The sequence below is a fragment of the Homalodisca vitripennis genome, chromosome 8, assembly GCF_021130785.1.
Source record: "Homalodisca vitripennis isolate AUS2020 chromosome 8, UT_GWSS_2.1, whole genome shotgun sequence".
In the NCBI taxonomy this organism is placed as follows: Eukaryota; Metazoa; Arthropoda; class Insecta; order Hemiptera; family Cicadellidae; genus Homalodisca; species Homalodisca vitripennis.
In genome coordinates, this window is record NC_060214.1 from 64,702,044 (window position 1) to 64,725,544 (window position 23,501).

General features: G+C 32.0%; 1 protein-coding gene across 2 annotated transcripts; it reads left to right on the top strand.

Moving 5' to 3' along the window:
* Window positions 1–1,775: 1,775 nt before the first annotated feature.
* LOC124367639 (putative inorganic phosphate cotransporter) lies at window positions 1,776–17,706 on the top strand. Of its 2 annotated transcripts, none has more exons than XM_046824618.1 (9): window positions 1,776–1,912; window positions 7,503–7,633; window positions 7,766–7,996; window positions 9,335–9,422; window positions 10,271–10,494; window positions 11,697–11,846; window positions 11,961–12,093; window positions 12,777–13,015; window positions 17,315–17,706. In XM_046824618.1, the coding sequence occupies exons 1-9, from the start codon at window positions 1,897–1,899 to the stop codon at window positions 17,456–17,458; spliced, it is 1,356 nt and encodes a 451-aa protein (XP_046680574.1). In that variant the 5' UTR covers window positions 1,776–1,896; the 3' UTR covers window positions 17,459–17,706. The 2 variants fall into 2 exon arrangements, with proteins under 2 accessions (XP_046680574.1, XP_046680575.1); XM_046824619.1 differs by having other exon boundaries at window positions 10,289–10,494.
* Window positions 17,707–23,501: the final 5,795 nt, after the last annotated feature.

Consider the following 23,501-nt stretch of genomic DNA (forward strand, 5'->3'; position numbering starts at 1 on the left):
GATTATACTAATTTCGCCAACATATAGCCGACATAGATATGTTTCAGAACCTATGCACATGTCTGTTTTTAAGAAGCTAAATCGTTCTGGTCCGCTTAAGTAATTTTTGTTAGTAGGAGTAAAAGTTGAATTGCTAAAAATTGTTCAATAAACATTTATTGAAGAAAATAAAATTAAAGCTCCTATATGATTTCTCCCCCCCCCCCGATATTCACTATTTCTGAGTGACTATATAATAGCTTGAAACAGCGTGTGCCTTAGGTAGTTTATCTGAACCACAATAATGCGAATGTTTCAGAATAATTACCAAGTGAAATATGTGACACAATTGTTAATGGTTGGTTTTAGTGTGCAGTTCATGAGAAACAAAACGTAGAAGAATATTTGCCCAGGACAAGATGCCATAAATTGTTAGCATAATTATCTTTCCGTAGTAAAATTTTAACATGTGTCAATGCTGATAACCTTTATCGTACTCGGCTGATTTGTGTGACTGGTAACAATAATTACTCCCGTAATTAGAATAATTCGGCCCCGTAAGAAGAAATCTAAAGTGATTCGGCATCCGGCGAATCTAAAGTTTACCTGCTTGTTTTTGTTTCATAGAATGAGAGTTTTTTTGTTTGCAAGATATTCGTTTATTGCGATTCTTAAAATACATTTGGCGATAAATGAATTATAGCCCCTGCACGACCTCATCCACAAATACAGAACGCACCAAACATTATAGTTTTTTTCATTATATTTCGCTCCACTTCTTACAAATGCAATTGTTTTCGGAATCACCTGTGCCAAAGGCCACAATAAATGCAATAAAAAACATTGATTATTAAAAAATGCATAGTCATGCTAAATAGTTTACATTTTGAAGGTAATACTTCCAAGTATCGATTTAAAACAAAACTTTTCACTAATGTAACCGAAGGCACATCAATAAAGCGAGGTTATAAATAGACTCACAATTTTATATAGTAGTTTATAAACATAAAGTGTAAGAATGTCAGATGATGCTATGAAATAAATTCAAGCAATTGAATAGCTAAGTTAAATAGCTGCAAACAACGCATGACCATATAAATGTACTGTGGCCAAAACACAACCAGCCCTTAGTCGAAGGAGGAAAATTCTTGGTACGGTCACCAAGAGCATAAAAGAAAAGTCTATTTTTAAAGTACAAAAAACAATAATAAATGTATGTTTGGATTCAACATGTTCGATTTTGCATTTTGAAGATGATACAAGAACCAGATAATAGTAAAAATACATCTTTGTGATCGTGTCTTTCTTTAAAGTGTGGTGTACATATTATTTTGTATTATTCAGTAAAAAAGAAAGTAAATAATATTATGCTACTGATCACAATATTTGCTGATTTCTAAACTTCATAAAATCGTACTATAAATTTAAATATTTTGTATTTATTTTGGGAATTATTTTTAGTATTTATTATTTTTTCTAGATAAAGAAAAAGAAATTACGTTTATTACTTTTAAACGTTCGTCTGCATAAGTTAGCTCTACTACAGTCCAAAATACTTTAATTCGTTTAATTAGTTTTTTGAGCACCACTCGACGGTAATACGAGTGATTACGTTTCGTGTAATGATTTTGTGTGATTAATACGTGTAAAATTGAGACTGAATAAAAATTAAGTCTGCCATCATAAATATTTGAAACGATTTATTTCAATGAAACAATGAAAGAAACTGGATGTTAAACGTAACATCAAATCCGTGATAAGCTGTTGTTCGAAGTATAATCTTTGAGAAATATGTGTGTGACGTATACCACTAGATGTGGCTCAGACGAGGCATTGTTTTGTGTATATGAGTGGCGTGAGTAAGCCAAGTTATCAGTAGTAGCTTACTCTTCAACTCGCAGTGCATTTCCTCGCACGATGTCGAGACCTCCAGGTTAGTTAAGCTCTATTGCTCTGCTCTTGTTAGACAATTCACTACAAATTTTTGTTGTTTCTTATGTTTGCATCAGGATAATTTATACTTATTCAAGTATATGTATCAAATTAGGCGAACATAAATAACAAATTCTATAATTCAACTAATTTAATTGTTCAATAGGAATAAATAGCATTCAACAAAATTTAAACTGTTTTATTTATTATTTTATTACAAACTAATCTGCTTCGTTGGGCATGCATATTGAAATTAAACTAGCGGACAAGGATTTATTGATTAAAATGTATGTGTTGGTGTAAAATGTAATTTGCCCTCATTGATGTACTAGTGATAATTAATCAAGAAAGTGCCATATGTGTATGTTTATAAATGTATTTTCTAATTTAGAGGAACACTTAGAAAACTCACAAGTATACTTCTCCAATAGAATGGCGGGGTCTTGAGGTAGTCTAGACGTTTATAAGTTCATTATAGACAGAGAATCATCATCAATGCTTGTTAATTGCTTAATTTTCTTACTGATTTGTTTCATAATGATTAATTTCTATCATAATGGATTTAAATGTCTTAAGAAACAGATAAATTAAATGCTGATATGGTGGGAAGAAAATGAAATAGATTCGTGGAATCAAAATCAATTCAGAACAATATAACAATTTACGTTAAAACAACCTGTGACAACGTTGACTATTCAATATGTAAAGTAAAAATCAATTAAAACTATAAGTAGCTAAAACCTTGGATTGATATTGAAATTTGTAAGCATCTGTGGCTTAGTAACTTTTTGTATACAAAATCAAGAAGTAGGGGATTGAATCAATTGATTAAACTACCCAAAATTTAAAAAAATCCAAATTATAGAATTATAGGCTTCTCTAGGTTTTTTGCAAGTCTATAGCTCTTTCCACTCTCAAATTTCCTGAGGACAGACTGACAGACAATCACACAGAAAAGAAATTTTTATACCCCCCAGCAAAAATTGCTTTCCTAAGTGATTGGGTTTTATGATGCTCAGCTAAATTTCGTGGTTGGACTTGTATACGTTGGAATAGGTCATTCGTGATATAAAACCTAATACGGCACCGAAGAGGACCAGCTAATTCGCTATGTCAGACTCATTTCATCCGGCTATAAAATGCGAAAAGATGACAAATGTTTTTGTAGTGATTATCCTTAAAAGTCTATAAATTTTATGTATTATTTTGAAACTGAAGGAAAATAACTAATAATTTATTAGTCAATTTGTGAGTTATTCAATAATAGCCTAAAAAACTGACATAATAAGAATTCCAAAACACCAATTCAATCCAAAGACTGTTAGGAACATCCAGAACTGTCTAATTCACGATCGGTATGACTAGCCGAAGAAAATGAAGATAGAATAGGTTTTGGGGGATTTTTTTTCTATTTAACCAAACTTTCATTAGTTCATCAGCAAAATTTAAAATTCAGATTATCGCTCTTCACTCCTTAACTAGTAGTCCTTCAGTGTATAAGTGGCAACAAATAAAACGTTTCGAGAACTGTGATCTACTATCGTCTTCAGGTATGAAATCCTAAAATATACGGGTAACCATTCAAAAACTTAAACAATTCAACTACATAGAGATAAACACACCGAACAAAAGACCAGTTACAATTCCCAAAACGTAGTATATCTGTCGTTTTGTATAATTTCCGTGCATTAATGATTTTGTTATCAAACTATAACTCAAAATTTGTAGTGAGTACCAGTATAAGTTTGACTTTTATGCGTCGTCGACCAATATCCGAGAACGCGATAGCTAGCTGAGTCGACCAATTATTCAAAATTCAATAATCACGCATACTACTGTCTGAAGTACTCTAGTAAAGATTCTTGTAAGCATATTCCTGCCAAAAAATAGACAAGCTAAAGAGTGAATGCTGGGCCACTGAGGTCGTTCTACAGCTATCGTGAGGATCAGGACGGGTAGTTGTGTGAATCATCTAGGCTCCAATTTGTATCACTAATTTTCGAAATTCTACATAGATTATTATATATTATTAACAATAATTAACCAAAGCTGTTAAGGTTGGATAGACGTGATTCTATTCCCGTTGCAGTACGAGGTTGCAAAATATTGATATTCTTATATTAATGCTAGGAGCTAGGAAGAAAGAGAGTTACTGAAAACTGTTTGTTGTAGGAATGTGTAAACTTGCATTTTATATTAATATATTCTGTACATTTAATGGAGGATATTTTTCCTTTGTTGTGTTGTTGTTGTGTTACCTTTGCTGCATTTTAGTATGCAATGTAGGACTGAAATAAAGTGACCTTCTCAGAAAGCCTAGACGTATTACAAAGTATTATAGCTGACGAGTACCAGAGACTGATTGATTATTTAGGTACTCTCTGTCCACGTCCACGTGAGATTAGTGTAAATTCTATGTACTTGTACACGCGCACTGATTTGCTTCACTTATCTCGATTAATCCAGATCCTCCGAGATTAATTCAAGACGTTTCAAGATACGTTATACTCCAAGAGTTTGAATCCAAGATTTGTATAAATTTTCGTCTTAAATGTTCTTGATATTATTTACACTATCAGCAACGAAGTTTCATAGGAGTTTTTCCAACAATCAAGGAGTTTTCATAGAGTAAAAATTTCGAAATAATAATAATTATTGCTTGTTTTACGATGCAGTGCAAACTGACTGAAATTAAATGTTTAATCAACAAAACTGTAATCTTATCTTGTGTAATGTAGTGGTTTCGGAATATATTTTATCATTCTTAAGTTAGACAGTTGCTCGTGAAGTCTCGATTTATGACGTCACATTTTACCTTTTTGTGGTAATATATTTACATAACAATCTTGTGGATTAAAACTGTAATATTGTTTACGTCATGGTATTATACCCATAATATAAACATTATGCTTTTATACAACTGTTTAACTAATCACTTCAACATAAATTTTCCTACAACAGCTATTGTAGCCATTTAACTTAATGAGAGTAATAGTTTTGTAAGTGCATTTTATAACAGTGTATAACGAGTATTATAACGAGTATTATGCATTGTACGCCCGTGGAAAATATGAAAAGTAACCATTCAATTAACTATGTTAAACTGTTATTTGTTATCTTTATTAATTTGGTTTATATATGATATACTCGTATTTTTTGAAAATAAACACGCATAGATCGATGGCGTTCATTCAAGACTTTGGATGACAGATTTAAGGTCTACTATCATTTACTTCACTGCATTATAGTAAGTGTTATGAATTAAAAAATCTCTTGTTTCTAGGCATTGCGCTAAAACGTTTTTACCGATGATGGCGTATCGAGGAAATCAAACAGTAAAATAGAATAAGCATAGGCTGGCATTTCTTTTTGAATACTGGGTTTCAATACCTCAACAAAATTTTATTAAATTTTGGCTATAATTAGAATTTAAATGCTTACCTGAACAACTCCTCTGTACCTCATGGTAATGTAAGCAATTGTTTACTTAAGTAAGTTGATTGAGCTTAATAGACAACGCGTATACTGAAGTGCCTCTTTGCCTAAAAGTGCCTTTGAGCCTGCTTCTAGAATAACAGGATATTCATAATTCATAAGGTTAATGGTAGGGATCGCGTCATATTGAGACCTCATGAAGAAGGTTAGCCGAGGAAGTTCTTCATCGGAAATAGTTATAAAAGGATCTTTACGTTTGTTTATGGAATAACACGATATTCAGGATATATAAGGTTGGTGGTATGGACCGCATCGAGAACTCATAAGGAGGGGTAGCTGAGAAAATACCTCATCGAAAATTACTTGTAGGATGTATCTAATGAGAAGGTATAACAGACTATCTAACTCAAGTCATGTCACCTTGGAAGAAGGGGAGGCTGATATTCTGTTCCATTCTAAGCAGGTACAAAACGGTACTTCCTCATGCTTAGGCTAGCAACAGCCTTCAAACACATAGGGATTTACACCCACTCTAACAATAATCCTCCGTATTGTTAGACCGATCGATCCACTCTTTTACTCCAACATGTTTACATTTGTAGAAAGTGTACACCACTCTTGGACATCCAGGGGTTGCAGATTTGACATATCGGTCTTGTTGTATCAGGTGTGGGTTGAACTGGAAGGTACAAACCGCAGCCAGAGTAATGTTATCGTCCTGTACATCTTTCTAGAGTAATGTTATATGTTACAACACTGCCTTATTTAATTTATGACAGTTGAATTTTTGTTATTTATTTATGGGTTGGTATTCTTTAGTCACATTTCACCTCCTATTAACGTTTAGTAAATTGACAAAAGTTATGAAGGAAACAGGATTTTTCCGGAAATTTGCCATCGTTCAGTGAAACAAGAAATCAGTAACACTACGTTTCGAGATCTGCAATTTGATCTCTTCTTCAGGTAAAGAAGTAACCTAATACATAATTACACTATTGTGACCTGTATTCTGTAGTTCAGTTTTAATTATTAGTGTGCTGTGTATAGTTTTTTTATTAAGTGCTTGTTTTTAGAGTTAGTGAAGTTAACAAACAACATGGTGGTTGTGATTCCTGACTTAGGCGTACCACAACGCTTTGGTATGATTTTTTTATTTTAACCTAGTTTGTAATTATATATTAGGTTAGTTCTTTACCTGAAGAAGAGATCAGATTGCAGATCTCGAAACGTAGTGTTACTGAACGATGGAAAATGTCCAGAAAATCCTGTTTCCTTCACAATCCTTCCATCGTCAAAAATAACTTTCAAATGACAAAAGTTAGTTTATCATGTCATTCTCATTTTGACAAACATATTATTTATGAGTACAAAACCTAGAAAGATCATGTTTTGAAGAATTTTCAACCTCCTTTTTAAAAGAATTCATAGCGTTATATCTTATCAAATGTATCTGTAATGAAGGTAATACAGATACAACAAATAGAACAGTCTAGTATTTTGATTCGTTTCTACAAACGTTAAATGGAAACCTAATACTAACGTGAGGTTCTTTGACATTTATGATGAGTACTAATAGTTCATAACAGAAACTGCATCAGATGTCGTTGACTTCACATATGAAAAATAGACATATCAATAGATCCTGTTCATCTTAAAATATCATCGAACAATTCCTATTAATAGCCAATATTCTTACATAACAATCCAACATTGGCGAGCCAAAACCATTTTGTGGACTGCTAAGTTGGCATAAATATCTGTCCATTAGTAAAACATACAGTCAACAGATAAATAACAAATATACGTATGTTTTTGCTATAAAATAATACAAAATATGCAAAATAGTACCAGTAAAGTGGCTGTATGATATTATATTTTGCAAATTATCTCAAACGTGCATTGGAGGTCCAAAGTAATAATGAGAATATGTAATGGAAAGTGATAAGACTCTTTAGCCAATTCTGACTGTCTAGAGGCAGGGTGGACACTGAGCATTGCAAGAAAGTGCTACAGACAGATTGAATTCATATTCACCTAAGTGAAAATCCAAACGACAAAATCACAATTTTCAAATTACGGTACTGAACTGGATCTTTAGTATTGTACTTACGTGACTTATTACTATTTCAAATTTTGTATATATTGCTTGATTCCAGGTTTAGGTACCCGGCACTGCCAAGCGCTCATGACATTTTCGTCAATCGTCTTGGATTTCTCTATACGCTCTAATCTCTCCATAGGCATTGTGGCAATGACCGACAATACGAGACCAAATCCAAGCCTCCCGGTAAATATGATTTCATCCCGGTGAATTATTTTGAGACGTTTACTTTTAAACATTTCCTAAGCGTGTGTCAGTTGGAAAAATGCAATTAAAATTGTTGATTGTGTTCATAATAATATTGTTCGTGTGTTCAAGGTACTGCCTTGGACTAGCTCCCAAAAGGGTATCATTTTGGGTTCCCTCTTCTGGGGATATTTCCTGACGACAGCCCCAGGAGGTCATCTGTCGCGCAAGTGGGGACCCAAGTACTTGATGTTCGCCGCCATGTTGGTTTGTGCCGTCATAAGTATACTTTGTCCCTTCATCGCTCTCAACTACGGTTGGTTCGCCTTCAGTCTCAGCAGAGTAGTTCTCGGTCTCGCACAGGTATCTGACTGCCGTAGTTCACAGTTCAACTTATAGTTCATAACTCCAAAAGGATTCAGTTCTGAAACACTCACGATTAACAGAACTTGTACTTGCACTTACTTATGTAAGTACAAGTGTAAGATGACACTTACAGTAAGATTTAGTGTATTTATAGTATATCATGTATTTCGTATTGTCTCTCGTGTATTCATACTTCCTGTAGTCCTTGTAAAGTTTACATAATTTATTACGGTACTTATTACGCCATTGTTATCTCACTTTACTATTACACAATAAATATTTTATGCTATAAGGAAAGTATAATAAATAAATTAAATTTCCACGTATTGATGTTTGTACAATGTTCAACAAAAAATAGTAACAAAACGGAATTGAAAGTAGAAACAATGCATATTGTGAGGATACCATTCATTTTCGTTGGAAAAAGTGCCGGAACAAAACAAAGCAGGAACACTTTGTATAGTTATCACCTTCCCCAACCTTTCACACGTTTTAAGGAAAATAGATCTTAAAAATAGTTCGTTATCAAAATATAAGACAGAATGTAAACCCTTTTATTTTCCAACATCCACTACTTTCCGCAGATTGTTTAGAGTAATCTACAACTACAGGACTATCCCTTAAAGGTTAATTTTAAAATACTTAACTAATATACAATATTACCCGTATTGTTCCTACGCCTGGTTTGATTTCTTGATGTGGTTATTGAGCAACCTACTACTACCACAATAAAACTGTAATGATTGTGGCGTTTCTCAATAATACATAAATAGTTATAAAAACGTTCAGCAAAAACTGATAAAAACAATTTTTATTTTCTTGTTAATACATTATGTAACAATCTATCCTGCAATTATAGAAAAAGCAAATTTCTCTGATAGTATCCTTATTTAAATCAGATGAAAAGTATTTGGTAAGAATTCTTAAATTTGAAATAAAAAAAATAGTTATAAAATTCTACTTAATATGACTAAATGCGACGTTTCTCTGTTTGTTAAGATTAGTTGGTGAACATTTTGAATTGTATTATAGGACAAGCTTCATATATTTTATAGGAAATGAATGGTACACGAAATTAAAATCTTTTGAATATTTCGTTCTAAAGACGGGAAACAGTTTCAAAGTGGATGTACCGCAGAGTTTTTGTTTGTTTGTTAGAAATGTATTTAAGTTTCTCGAAAGTTATATAAACCCAAGAACCTGATATGCTTAGGTCCACACCAGGTAAATAAATTATTATTCAAAAGTAATGACATGTTATTAAACTTAAATAAGATTTCTTTCATTTTAGAATTCGGCAATATTAAAACTTTCTTTAACGATACAATTTTACAGGGATTTTTACTCCCTTCAGTACATACCCACCTTGCGAAGTGGACACCACTACAGGAAAGAAATAGAACAATAGCTATTGTAATAAGTGGTAAGTTGGTCAAAAAATCGAAATCCTTTTTAAACTTCAAAGAAATGATTACGAACACATTTCGCAAAGTTGAAATAAAGAAACTAATATTATTAATTATGGCTGATTTCATTTTAAAGTAACTCATTAATCCAAATACTTAAGCTTATAAAATTATGTGGCAAAAATAAAGTTTTGGCCATATTTTAAGACTTTTATGACCATAAATTGAAACTAAAACTTAATTGTGTAGACGAACAAAATTAGTGATGATAAAATATGCGTATCAACATAACATGTTATGCAACAAGAATTTTAGAATTGATGAAATGTTTCTGAATAATTGCTTTCATTGTTTAAAATGTTGTGGTTTAAAAAATGATTATGAGAATATAACAAGATTGTGGAAATTTACCATCATATGTTAAAACAACATATCAACATATAACGCTACGTTGTTCGAGGATTGAAATTTATTCTCTGCCTCAAGTGTCAACATTCCCAAGATAAAGTTAAGCATACACTACAAGTTTTAAATACATCATTAAAAATTATATAATAGTTTTTAGTGTAAGCTTAATATTATTCCTTAGGATATGTGATACCTGAAGAAGTGAAAAAATTTAAATCCTCGAAGGATAGCGGATATATATTTTTGTCACATATATAATGACTACAAATATTTGGAGTACTCATATTAGTTTATTTATTTTAAAGTTTGTAATTAATTATGATAATATTATTTGTAACTATATTCAGTGTTCTTTTAAAACGTTTTTAACAATATATTGAAGACAATTTATTCATTTATTAGGCAAAATTTATTAAATATATATAAAATATCGATAGTAAAACATTATGAATTGCAGGTTCAACTGTAGGAGTAGTAGTGACAATGCCCATAGCCGGGTACCTGGCCGCCAGTTCGTGGGGCTGGCCCAGTATCTTCTATTGTACCGGACTGTGCGGTGTATTGTGGTCTGCAGTCTGGCTGTTTGTGGGCGCCGACTCTCCAGAATCCCACCCTTCCATCAGCGACAGAGAGCGGGAGTATATAATAACAACTCGCATCGGAAGTTCTTCACATAGTCAAGTATTAACATTATTATGTTACTAAGATTATTATCATTTAATGCTGAAATCCCATTATAAAATCTATATTGTATACTTTCATGAAAACTGCTTAATCCTTTTCAATTAATTACAACTAGATATTTTGCAGTGTTCCATAAATATGAAATAATGTACCGTTTTCAATTCATATAAAACTAGCAGTTAACCGTGGATTTCAAATAGGGTGGAAGAGAGGGTGAGATTTTCACTATTTTCTCCAAAGAATAGGAATCGACAATACTCTCTTCATAATTTGCTTTGTTCAGATGCTAGATATTTTTGTAAAAGTTTAAATAAAGGTTTTTAAAGGGATTTCAAAAAAGGTTCCATGAGTGTTTTTCGATAAATGCATTGCTATTTGGTCGTTGTACGTAGAACCTTTCCATTTTGGCGTTTGAAAACACCAATCAACTTTCAACAAGCAATAATTCCTTTTTATTGGGTCTGCACATATCATAAATACACGATTGTTTTTTATTTTTGTTTTTTATAAGCTATGATTTTGCTCTCTGCAGGGTTCTCGATTAAACGCATATTTTTCCAGTTATTCGCGAAAAACCGTCTGAAAACGTGGATTTTTGCCTGAAACCCGACAATTTCACTCTTGAATAAGTTGAAAAGTATTGAATTTTCAGAAAAAACTTCATTGAACGAAAGTTGCTTAGAGTATTATTATAATTTAGAGTTATTATAATTAGTATATTTATCAATTTCCGCACCCCCGGCGCAGAGTAGACTTTGAAATAGAGGGCAATTAGAACCTAAATCCAATTTTTTAATGGAAATCGGTGCTGAATGTTACAAATACACAGTTTACACTTTTTTACACTTACTGACTTGCTAGCTATTCAAATCAATAATCAACAATAAGGGTATACTAATAATTCTCTTCTTTAACCTGCTAAATATTTTTTTTCTAAATGAATAAGAGAAAAAAAATACTACTTCATAAGAATAAGACTTCATTCACTTAATGAAGTCTGGTGTAAAAAATATAACTTCGAGATAAGTAATTTGCTAATTAGCAAACGACAATATTTTATTACAATCGTAATATCATATTTTCCATGTAGTACTTAAGTTTCGCCATTCCACTTTATTTAAAGAATCTTAATCATTTTTCTTACCTCTAAGTAGGATTACAAGAATTTTTAACTGGCTGTATATTCATTTCCGGTATAGACTATGAAGACTCCATGGTGGCCTATTCTTACCTCAAAACCAGTGTGGGCATTGACAATAGCTCATTTCTCTCACAATTGGGGGAAATGGACGCTTCTGACAGAACTTTCCAGCTATCTGAGACATGTTTATGGGTACAATATAAAAAGTGTGAGTAACGTTGTTAAATTTTATGGAATGATGTCAGTAAATGTTTAATTAGGCTAATAGAAATACGGATACTAAAAACAAGTTTCTTTGAAATATCATTCAATCCTGTTTCAGAATGGTTTGATATCAGCACTACCACATCTATGCAGTCTAATCATGATGGTAGTATTCTCATGGGCAGCAGATTTTATAAACTCGAGAGACTTAGTTTCATTGACTTCATCTAGGAAGATTTCAAGTACTATAGGTAAGATTAATGATTCTAAAATAAAATATCCTGGAAATGATGTTTTCATTAACCCTCAAAAAATTCAAATATAACCAATATTCAATCTAGCTCATTATTTTGTTGGAAACAACCCCCCTCCCCCAAGGACAATCGACCTCTTTTGGTCTATGGTAATTTGGTACTATTGCTTATTTGATGGTCTCTCTAACGTGAATCACACCATAAATGTATGTTCTGCAATTTGTTTTTGGGGAGGGCCACCACCGATTAATTGCAATTAAGTTAGTAAATAGTTACTGGTATGAGGCTTAGTTAGCAAATGATTTAACATTGCCGTATTTACAATCTCAAATGTAAACACCGTCTAAAGATTTCACGTGAGATAAAAGTGGTCATACAACTTTGTTGGGTCTAAGAAATATTTTTTTTAGAAAATGGTAAAACTGTGTGGAGAAAGGTATATAAAAATGGAAAACCCCCTATTGGTGGCTAGAGTAATTAAAAGTTTGTCAATACCGTAATTTTGGTCATTGTTCTGGTCGTTTTTTTTTTGCAACCTTAAAAAAGGAGGCTAGTTAACTATTGGCTTAAGTGTTTCAATATTCGTAGCGGTTTGCCTACGGTTTTTCAATTTGTGTACACTTCTTTATCACTTATTCAGTTATGATCCTCATACTGACAATGGCTGTTTTATGTTTAAGCTCAGTGGGGTGGTGCCATAGCTCTGTGCGGGTTACCGTTCATCTCTAGCCCTACAAGTGCAGTAACTCTCCTCACAGTCTCAATAGCTCTCGGAGCGGCGTCCTACACGGGCAGTCTTCCGAATCCTTTGGACCTCTCTCCCAACTTCACAGGACTTGTCTTGGGTATCACTTTCGGGCTTGGCTCACTCTCTGCCATCCTTGGGCCTTCCTTAACAGGATTCATCGTCACTGATGAGGTTAGTCTCATACAATCAGTGCTATAGAGTTTTCTTGCTGTACTGTCCAACTATTTAGTTAGATACTGAGTCATCTGATTAATAAAGCTACATCTTGGAGATAGATATCAAACTCGAGAATCTCCTTAGTTTCTTTTACCAGTATGCCTTCAAATGAAGAAAACTTTAATGATAGAAAGACTTTAATTATACTTACTTTTTTTATGCAATTTTTAATATTAGGTGGCATTATATACCCCCTCTTTGTTTCTCAAAAACGCATACTAAAAATAAGGTTTAACAAACTTCAACGTTATTCTACTGACACTATTTGGAGAGTTTGATATTCTTACTATTCGCCAACTTAAAAAAAACTCTACTGACGTACATTTACCTCAATTTAAACACAGTCTTTTCAGAAATTACCCATTAACATGATACGAGATATGCGCATAATGTAAGGACTGTTACTTTGCAGTTACGTAAAGAGTATTGTACAACAAACCCCTTTTAAATCTCCAAAATTCTATGTAGAAATATTCGTGTTCATCATAATAGCTGTACTCTCTTTGAATCACCCTCTTTGCCTGTTTTCAAAAGTAGAGTGAAACAATGGCTACTCAAATTAGGTATAACACAAGCAGAGTCCATTATATCTGCAGATTACCGAAAGGTCTGACCTGCACCACCCATCCTCAGGCACTTTCTAATATTACACCCGACCACTAGACTACTATACTACTACTATTACTACACTACACTACCATTCAAACTAGACTCTACATTAGTACACACACTACTATACTATTATTACATAGAAACATGCTGACGATCTCCCCTGGGCCAACCACAAAGATGTGATGCCATTACATTATTATAAACAAAGTAAATTTAAATTGTGTTTTATTTCTTTTATTTCAAATTACAAATTTTAAGTTAAAATTCTAGTACATTTTAATGCTGTTAAACATGTCAAGTTTTTCCATTTAAGTTATCCTGGCGGACGATCAACTGAAGCCAGCGCACATGCTGAATGCCCATGCAGGCTTTATTGATTACTAATTTATATCTTAGCTAGATAACTAGTAAAACTATTGTTCTCAAAATAATTCTGTTTAGTGCATTACTCTTGTACTTTTTAATTGTATTTCATTTACAGTTGCTGGCATAAAAATCCATTCATAAATAATATAAAAATAAGAAAGCCCCTTTTTAAACACTTTATTTTGTAAACCCGTGTTTCAGCACCGAGTCATTTTCAGTGTTTAAAAAAATAAAATGTTTTAAAATGGTTTTAGTTTCTTCTTTTCAATATTATTTATAAAGATAACCCTATAATTTGGAGTTCATAACATAATAAGTGCCTTGAATAAAATATATTTGGTTGAAGATATTTTCTTATTTCATACTATTGTTTATATTATTACATAAAATGTGTATTTCTTGGATATCGTAGTCAATTTTCATTTCTCGATAAACAACTTAAAATGTGATACCTTTGATGATCAGACTAGTTATAAAGTAACATTTCATTAATGAATCAGCTAGCTACATAACGTACTATACAATTCTTTGTTTGAAGTTTATTTTTGACGATGGAAGGATTGTGAAGGAAACACGATCTTTCCGGACATTTGCCATCGTTCAGTGAAACAAAAAATCAGTAACACTACGTTTCGAGATCTGCAATCTGATCTCTTCTTCAGGTATATAACTAACCTAATACATGTATTAGGTTGGCGATGTAACTAACCTAATACATGTATTAGGTTAGTTATATACCTGAAGAAGAGATCAGATTGCAGATCTCGAAACGTAGTGCTACTGATTTTTTGTTTCACTGAACGATGACAAATGTCCGGAAAAATCCTGTTTCCTTTATACCATACAAAACATATGTACAATACAATATAGGAATTATTTTTTAAAGTTTAACCCTTCCAACGCGGCTAACACCTATAGACGCGGAACTGCTGATGCTTTAAACGCGGATAACGTCTACAAACGCAAAAGCTTTACTTTTGAAATGGCGAAGAATTAGTTGTTAAAACTTCCGTAAGAGAGCAGGTCGATGTTCCTTTCGACTGTCGGGACTAAACAACACGCTTTGTCACCGTTGGTGCACGTTGTAACGGCATCTACTCGGGTTGAAAGCAATCGCCGCCATTTTTTGTACGGCCTGTGACGCGGCATACACCTACAGACGCGTTCGTTTCATTCAGCTGTTTACTACGTGTGTGTTGGTCGTATGTTGGTTATATTGTTAAACAAAGTGTTTTCAATCAGTCCGTTGTTATTCTAATAGTGTTTTAGTTTGTTTTTACTAACATTTAGTATAAATTTTTGTTATAATGGCTAATCCAGATGATCCAAATGATTACTACGAACAACGTAGTTTGAGCGCATTTTTGGTATATTATGTGTAATATTTTTTTCAATTATTTGTTTTGTATTTTATACCATTTTCACCATAATAGTCCAGTTTATTTATTCTATATAAATAAGGTTTATAATTACAATATTTGTTTCATTTCCCTTGTAGGCTATAGTATAAATAAGTTTGTGTTAAATTTCATATTATTACATTTCAAAATCATATACTGAACTTATTTATTTTTATGTACTAATTATACAGAAACTTCAGTTACAATTTACTCATTATAAATAACCTGTATAAATGTAATGTAATCTGTCAAATAGTGTTCCTATGTACATTATCCTGCAATGCAGTTTATTCAAAATTTTAAATGTTTTCGTGCGTATAAAATTATAAAAAATATGTAATATTACATGTTTATTATTTTTTCTTATAATACCAAGTAATACCAAGGAATATGAAACAAAAATTAGCATGGGTATATTTAAAAAAATATATTTTTTATGTCATAGCGTTTGACAGTAATTTAAATTAGCGCTTTAAGGGTTAAAATTGATGACGGGAGGTTATAAAGGATAACAGGATTTCGGACATTTTCCATCGTTATATATTACCAAAGGTACAACACAACGTTTCGAGGATTGCAATGTATCCTCTTCTTCAGGTGGGGGAAAAATCAATACATACAAAAATAATGAACAGAAAGAAGAAAAACTGGTTGGACATCTGTTCAGGCGTTGTCACTGCACAGGATGCAAGTCCCGAGCACAAGTATGAGAATCTAAATCACACATCACACCAGTATCCCATTGCAGTCTGTGATACAGTTCTCTCTGTTTAGTTCATCTCACAGAAGATCAGTCGGTATTATTATAGATTAATAAAATGTCTATTGAAACAATAATATATTCCAGAAGTTATGAATAGATCAATTAAGAAGGGCACTTTTATTCATAATCTAAATATTACTGTCTAAAAGTTGTGTAAAATATTATCATGTATTATTATTGATTTACTATGTTTGGAAATAATACACATTTTTAACACTTTATCTAAATTTATGGATTTCATCTTACTAACGGTAAATTGCTATTTTTCTATTTACTAAAATGACTTTAAATGGTCAATCATTTATTTGTGTGAGTGAGTCTCTCATTAGCGTAGTTTTAATAAACACCGAAATTATAACAAGAAATGATGTGGTTTTGAACTTACCAGCGGTTTCACGGGGATTCGCATGCAGTTTCATTTTGTAAAACAAGAACACCATGAACATATGTGATAATGACGTCCCAAACAATCCTGAGATAACCTGAGATAAGTGATAATTACTGAAAGATATTTCAACCACTTGATCTATCCAAATACAATGGGGCCTTGAAGTATGAGGGTAAAAATCGTTACGAGTACATCTGAAATTTCTCGAATTTTTTCCAATATTTCATAGTATTTAATTGAATAGCTCCAATTATTTTAGTAACAATTGAACTATTTATGGCCTCTGTAGAGAAATACCAAGTGTAGACTAACGTCGAAATCCTTAGCTTTTCAGTTAACACACGTATGTTGTATTAGATGATGACATTTTACTGTAGATGATTAGAATCTCAATAAAGAAACCGATAATAAGATAGTCTTCTGCGCTTAACATGACTTCGACAGATGAATAACAACAAACATTTACTATCATCTGTTTAAATGTCTGTAAATTATTACACTTACTATTCTTGATTTTGAATGCGATTAAAGACACACTTACCATCTGCTAATTAAGCCATTTCCATACAAATAGTTTCAAATTTAATCATCTAAGTGTTTTAAACGTAGTAAAATTTGTATAGACAGAAGAATTTAAACTTAATATATAGGGTAGCTAATTTAATTAATTCATATTGTAATGAATCATTAAGTATGTTATATAATTATTAATACTTTGTTCACAGACGAATCGAGACCAATGGATGAATGCATTCTACGTTGCGGCAGCTGTTTATTTTGTTGGCAACGCTGTTTTCATATGGTTTGGATCAGCTGAAGTCCAGTGGTGGAATGATGCAGAAAAAGTAGAGGACGAAACCGAACAATGAAAAACATTTAAATAGTTTTATTATGGTAATTTCACCGTTAAGAAATTGTAGGTTTTTTTATCACGTACCGATTTTATTCCTAACATATTCTGTGTCTTCTCAAGCGTGTTTTGTTATTTTTGCAAAAAAACTTCCATATCCAACGTGTGGAGTAATTCCAAGATCCTCCTTATTATAATCGTATAAGATATTTATAGCTGTCCTAACAATCGTTTGAATAAAAGACAAATAATGATAAGATTTTATTTCAATTGTCCTTCTTATTAACGATATAAGTAGCATGGTCACACTTTCTTAATAAATTAATTTTCAGGATATTTTTGTTACAATCAATAGGCAAAACCGGCTCCTCAAGAAATCACATAGGATCTCTTGACACACAAACTAGGAAATGGATTAGCGGTTGGAAAAGTGACACATGGAGGAGGAAAGTATCGAAGAAGAGGGAGATAATGTTCACTAAATTATAGTTAACAGAAGCTACCAAGAATGATAGCTAAAATGAATCGTGAATTGTAAAAACCCCCATAAGTAACAAAAAGTTAAACTTTCGGTAAAACTACAAAAAACCATTTAAATAGTTTATTAAGTTTTTAATACTACTATTGCATTTTTGTGTGTGTTTAGTACATTTATCACATATTTTTTTAATTTAACACTAAAAGCATCTCTGTAATTATATAATTAACTGTGTTGAACTTATGGGGTTTTTCCAACAAATTACTATTTAACATATTGTTTATGCTGAATTGGTGGGTTAAATAACATTTTACTGAAATTTAAGTTGAAAACAATTTTTTACTAAATACTATGTGACATAAGATACTTGATATAGTCTTATATCATATTTTTACAGAATGTTTTTTTCAAGTTTTCATTCTGCATCATTATAATCTCTTTATGTTTATGGGCACTCGGTCTTTGTAGGCCGCTATGGATGGGATAATAATATCTTGAGAAGAACTTCTAATGGGTAGACGTAGCCTATGGTGAAAACTTCATGAGGAATAACTCCCCCAATGAATTCATTACACAGTACCTTCCCTTTCTGTTCTTTTGTGTGTAGAAAGTGGTTGAACTTTGAGATCTTAAAATGAACCTTGTCATGTTTTGGCACATTGCGTCCATAAGAGCGGTCAGACATACATGATTGCTTGTAGTAAGCTTGCCACCAATTTTTGAAAATCAAGTACATTTTCTTTTTCAACCAAGTTTAATGTAAACAATGAGGAAGAGTTTACAATAATTTCGGTTAGTTCTCTTATTGTGTATATGCTATCAACTCTTTTCTTTGCTCTTTTTATTGTACCGAATGCTCGGTCGCAAGGCAAAAAAGAATGGCCCCACAAAGGATAAAACTGTTCAATTTTTTCAAACTTCCCCATTTCAACCAGAGCATTAAAATACTTGACCAAAGTATGGTTCTTATTCTGACCTCCACAATTGTCAGGAAAGAGATACAGAATTTTAGTATTTCCTCTTAATTCATTTTGAATGTAGTCATGAATGAAGAAGGTCACTTCATTTGGCCCTTTATGACATGTGCCTTCGTGATAAACATATAGTTTAGAGCTGTTGTCTTTTAAGTTGGTCACACAAAAAACATTTACTGTTGACTGTCTAAGATAAAATACATCCTGAAATGGTATGTCAGGCAGCTGAACACACATCATTTAGTCGAAACAAAGTCCAGCAAACTGTGTTACTTCCAATCTGGTCCAATAGTGGCCTTCGGCACAAGGTTTTCTTTCTTTATTGTGTACTCTTCACCTTTCAACCTTTTATGTTTAATAACATTTTTTTTTGCTATTATCATCATTTCTTATGCCTTTCAACACTTTTTTAGTGTTCATTTCACTATCTATCGAGTCACTCATATTGCTTATTCTTCATAGAAAACAGCCAGAGGTTAGGTTAACAACACATCAACAACAGTGTTTCTTCACAAACATAAAAGCAATACATTAAAACAGCTGATTTTACAGGATCACCAACTGCTTTGTTGTAAAAACAACATAAGTAGTGTTACTTGTGTGGTTTTTCCAACAAACACATAATTCAAGGCCATTTTTCAATGCGTTGTGAGTATTTCAGATGTGTTGCTTTTACACTACAACTTGCATCTGCATTCATTCTATCCAAATATGTAAAAAACACTATTTTGACCAAAATGTCAGTTGTGGGGTTTTTACAATTCACGATTCAAATAGCATCAAAGTTTAAATCACCATGAAAATGTATGGAGAATGAGAGATACTCTGCTGGACCTGTTCAAGTTTACAAAGTTTTTCACAAGTATAAAGGAAAAAGCTAGTGAAACCATTTCTTAAGAGAGGTGACAAAATCAAATTAAGGTGAAATAGTAAAGACAGTAACACTTCTACTAATGCTGTGAAATAAAAAAGAGAGGAAGAATGGTTGGAAAAATTAGACAGAAGAAAACAATGTGGGTTTCTGTAAGAAGGAGGAGCCGTTGATTGCGTTGGTGAATATTAGGAAGGAATATAGGATTGTCAGGAGGAATAATAGGTTTGTTGGACTAAGGTAATTTCTGGTGTGTCAGAATAGGTATGGTGGCTAAGGTTTTGAAAACCTTCAGAGAATGGCGATGCCTTAATAATATAATCCACTGTGATTGTATTTCCAAATGGAAAGTTAGTATAGAGATTAATTATAGAGAGAACATTGCAAAAATATGCATACATTTAAGAAATAGCCATAAATGATCTTCTACATGAAGTGTGTAGAAGAAGTAGAATATAGTTTGCTGGTAATCATGAGCATGTGTTCAACACGACAATGACATGATTTACTGAAAAGACTGACAAATGAGAATATAATTCTAATATGCGTATATTATTTTATCGAGTATTATTATGACCACTCTTTACTGGAGCATTGTAAATGGTACACTGTATGTAAAAACACAGTTATCTAAGAGTACACCACCGCATAAAATTAAGCGGTAAGATTGATTTATAGAGCCATGCCGTGAGATTTGAGGGCTGAAAAGAACACGAAAGAAAAATATGGTAGAGAAACTGGAATAACCCTACAGAAAGATAATATGAAAGAAAGCAACTATGTAGAATTAGCATAAAGAAGGGGAAAGAAAGGTTCGCGTACTTCTGAGACGTAACAAGATAGTGAAATGGGAGAAGGGCCACAACTCGGTTATCAGTTCGACTTTGGAGCGAGTTGGCATTTATTAGCCGACTCTGATAACAGCCTTGTCAATTTCGACTCCCTGACTTACAAGCACAAGACTAGAAATGGAATAGAATTGCGTCTGAGTATTTCAGTTTATGCTATGACTTGTAGCCTACTGACTGAACCCCATTTGTCTCTTTTACTCTATTCAACTAATATTAAACAGAAGTTTTCGTAACTGGAAAAGGTACACAACACATAGTCAAAATTAAAGGCCAGTTACGGGTAAAAAATTAGAAATTTATTCATTAAAGTTTTTTCAAGAACAAAATAAAACGAAATACATTAGATTAAATCAGAACAAATTAGTAAATACACGTACATGCCCTTTAATATGACTACGAAAGAGCATAGCACTAAAACCGTATCTATTGCACGCACTACAGCTTCTTGTATTGATCAACTCAGTACACTTTCTGATACCCCTCAAACTCTTGTTGAAACGTAAAGTTTTGAATTTAGAACTTTTAATTTTTTTTTATTTAAGTGGAAATTATTTTGTGATTAACTAAGAACTTTTCTGTTTTACTTTGTTCGTAGTAAGATACCTGTTTAGTTAATTGTATTATATAAGTTATTCATTTTGAGTAAGTATTTTTACTATTTATTAAAAAATTATTTACAAAATTTATTTTGACGTTAAAACTTGATTCTATGAGCGAAGGACAGAATGAAGATGAAAAGCTGTCTTAGTTACATCAGTGCTAATTTAAACATTTTCGGTTTATTAGAAAACATAAAATGATAACATAATAATAATAAACTTTTGACACTTTTAAACTTTTATTTTTCGTACGATGTACATTTCGGAATCATTGATTCCATCATCAGGTACAAAATAAGGTTAAGTTAAAATAAATAATTAAAATCAATTTGTCATGTGTTTTTTACTACCTTGGTGGCTAAATTTGTTGTATTTAATTTCATGTGAGATCATTCATTGTATATTGTTTAAAAGTCTATCGAATAATAAATTTTTTGTTAGAAAATCTTTGTCATTTAATAATATATAATGACAAATTGATTTTAATTATTTATTTTAACTTAACCTTATTTTGTACCTGAAGATGGAATCAATGATTCCGAAATGTACATCGTACGAAAAATAAAAGTTTAAAAGTGTCAAAAGTTTATTAATATTATGTTATTATTATAAAACACTTTTAGAGGCTACATCTCTAACATAAAATGGTATAAAAAGCCGGTTGATACTTTATTTAAAATAAAAGTTCTACTAATTTATTAAAAAAATATTAAAATTTTATTTTATAATAATTTATTTTATTCAGTGGTACAAATCGTAAATAGTAAAAGGGTTCTTAAGGTATAGTTGCCGTATTTACATTTATCTTCAGAAGGGGGTGAGTAGGTTGTTCAATCAAGTATATTAGTAACAGAAACTAAGATTCGAGTAGTTATATTGTGGTAAAAGTGTAGGAAAATAGTTTATAAACACAGTTTAATATACGTATGAGTATAAGATGTTAATACATATTGTGTCTCTTAATAATGATTTGTCTAGCATTGAATTTGGATAATAATAGCAAGATAACTATAGTTTAGGAGGCAGTACGTTGTGGCCAAATTAAGCATAACATGTTATTTAATTGTTTTTGATTGTGCTATTGTATTTTATAGCATACCATAGACCTTGCATTTGCCTCAAATTTTGAGTTCTCGTCTAGATCATGATAATAACTATGAAATCATAATTGAATTGAATAACGATTTATACTAAAAGATGAAGTTTATTTAATAAGTCGGCACGTCAAACGGATCGGGACCACAGTAATTACGTTTTGTACCTCTCCTCTTCATATTTCCTACCTTCTTATTCTACATTTTGCGACATTTGAGTTGTTAAATTGAGAGCGTGTGTTAACGTTGATTATAACAGTATTTCCTTTCCGCACTTCTCCAATTACATTTTCAGTATCCGTTTCTTTAAGGCAACTATATATTTTATGCATATATACATTTATTTTCACTTCCACTCCCATGTGTGGTAAATTACAAGTAGACATAAAATTCCCCATAATGTTGAACTAACTAGGTAATCATTAATTCTCTTTGTGTTTTTCCCACATTTATTGAATTTCGTTGAATTTAAAGTATTAAATAATATAAAGGATTTAACGAAATAAAATATCCCTTCTCTCTGTCAAAAGAACAACAGATTTCACAGATGGCCGTCAACTCTAAACGTCATACTGAAGATGCATTAATAGTTTAGATGTTTAATTTACATACCACTGATAGATCAATAACAAAAAAAGGCGGTATGCTAATATAATCACAACACTATCAAACATTTAGAAGCTCCATGATCGTGAAACCTTACATGATAAAAATATTACTATTCTAGTTATCCTAATCACATCACTAAATGTTATAAATGCGAAAGTACCTTTGTCTTACTTTCACACTTAAACTATTTAAGTGTTTGGAAGAAATTTCACCTATTCCTTGTTTCAAAAATCGCTTCGGGCTATGACCTACTAGTCTTTAAAGCAGTGAAAATCCCATCTTGGTCTCTAAAGTTGCGGAATATTAACTGGAAGATCTCGTTAAAATTTAATAAACTGTTCTGTGTAAACATTGTTTTATGACAGCATAAACGTGTGTTTAATTAAGTTAACCACTAATTTATATTTGTTAACATTTATAGTGTGTAAATTCTCTAAGGAGATCCTTTAAGTTTTTGCTCCGTTTTTGGATTTAAGCGATTAGGTAAGTACGCACCAACCTCAGAAGATGTCCTTCAACTTAAGACGATGAGAATTTGACTTCGAAGACGCACTTTGAAGCAGTTAGCGAGAGCTATGCTAGATGT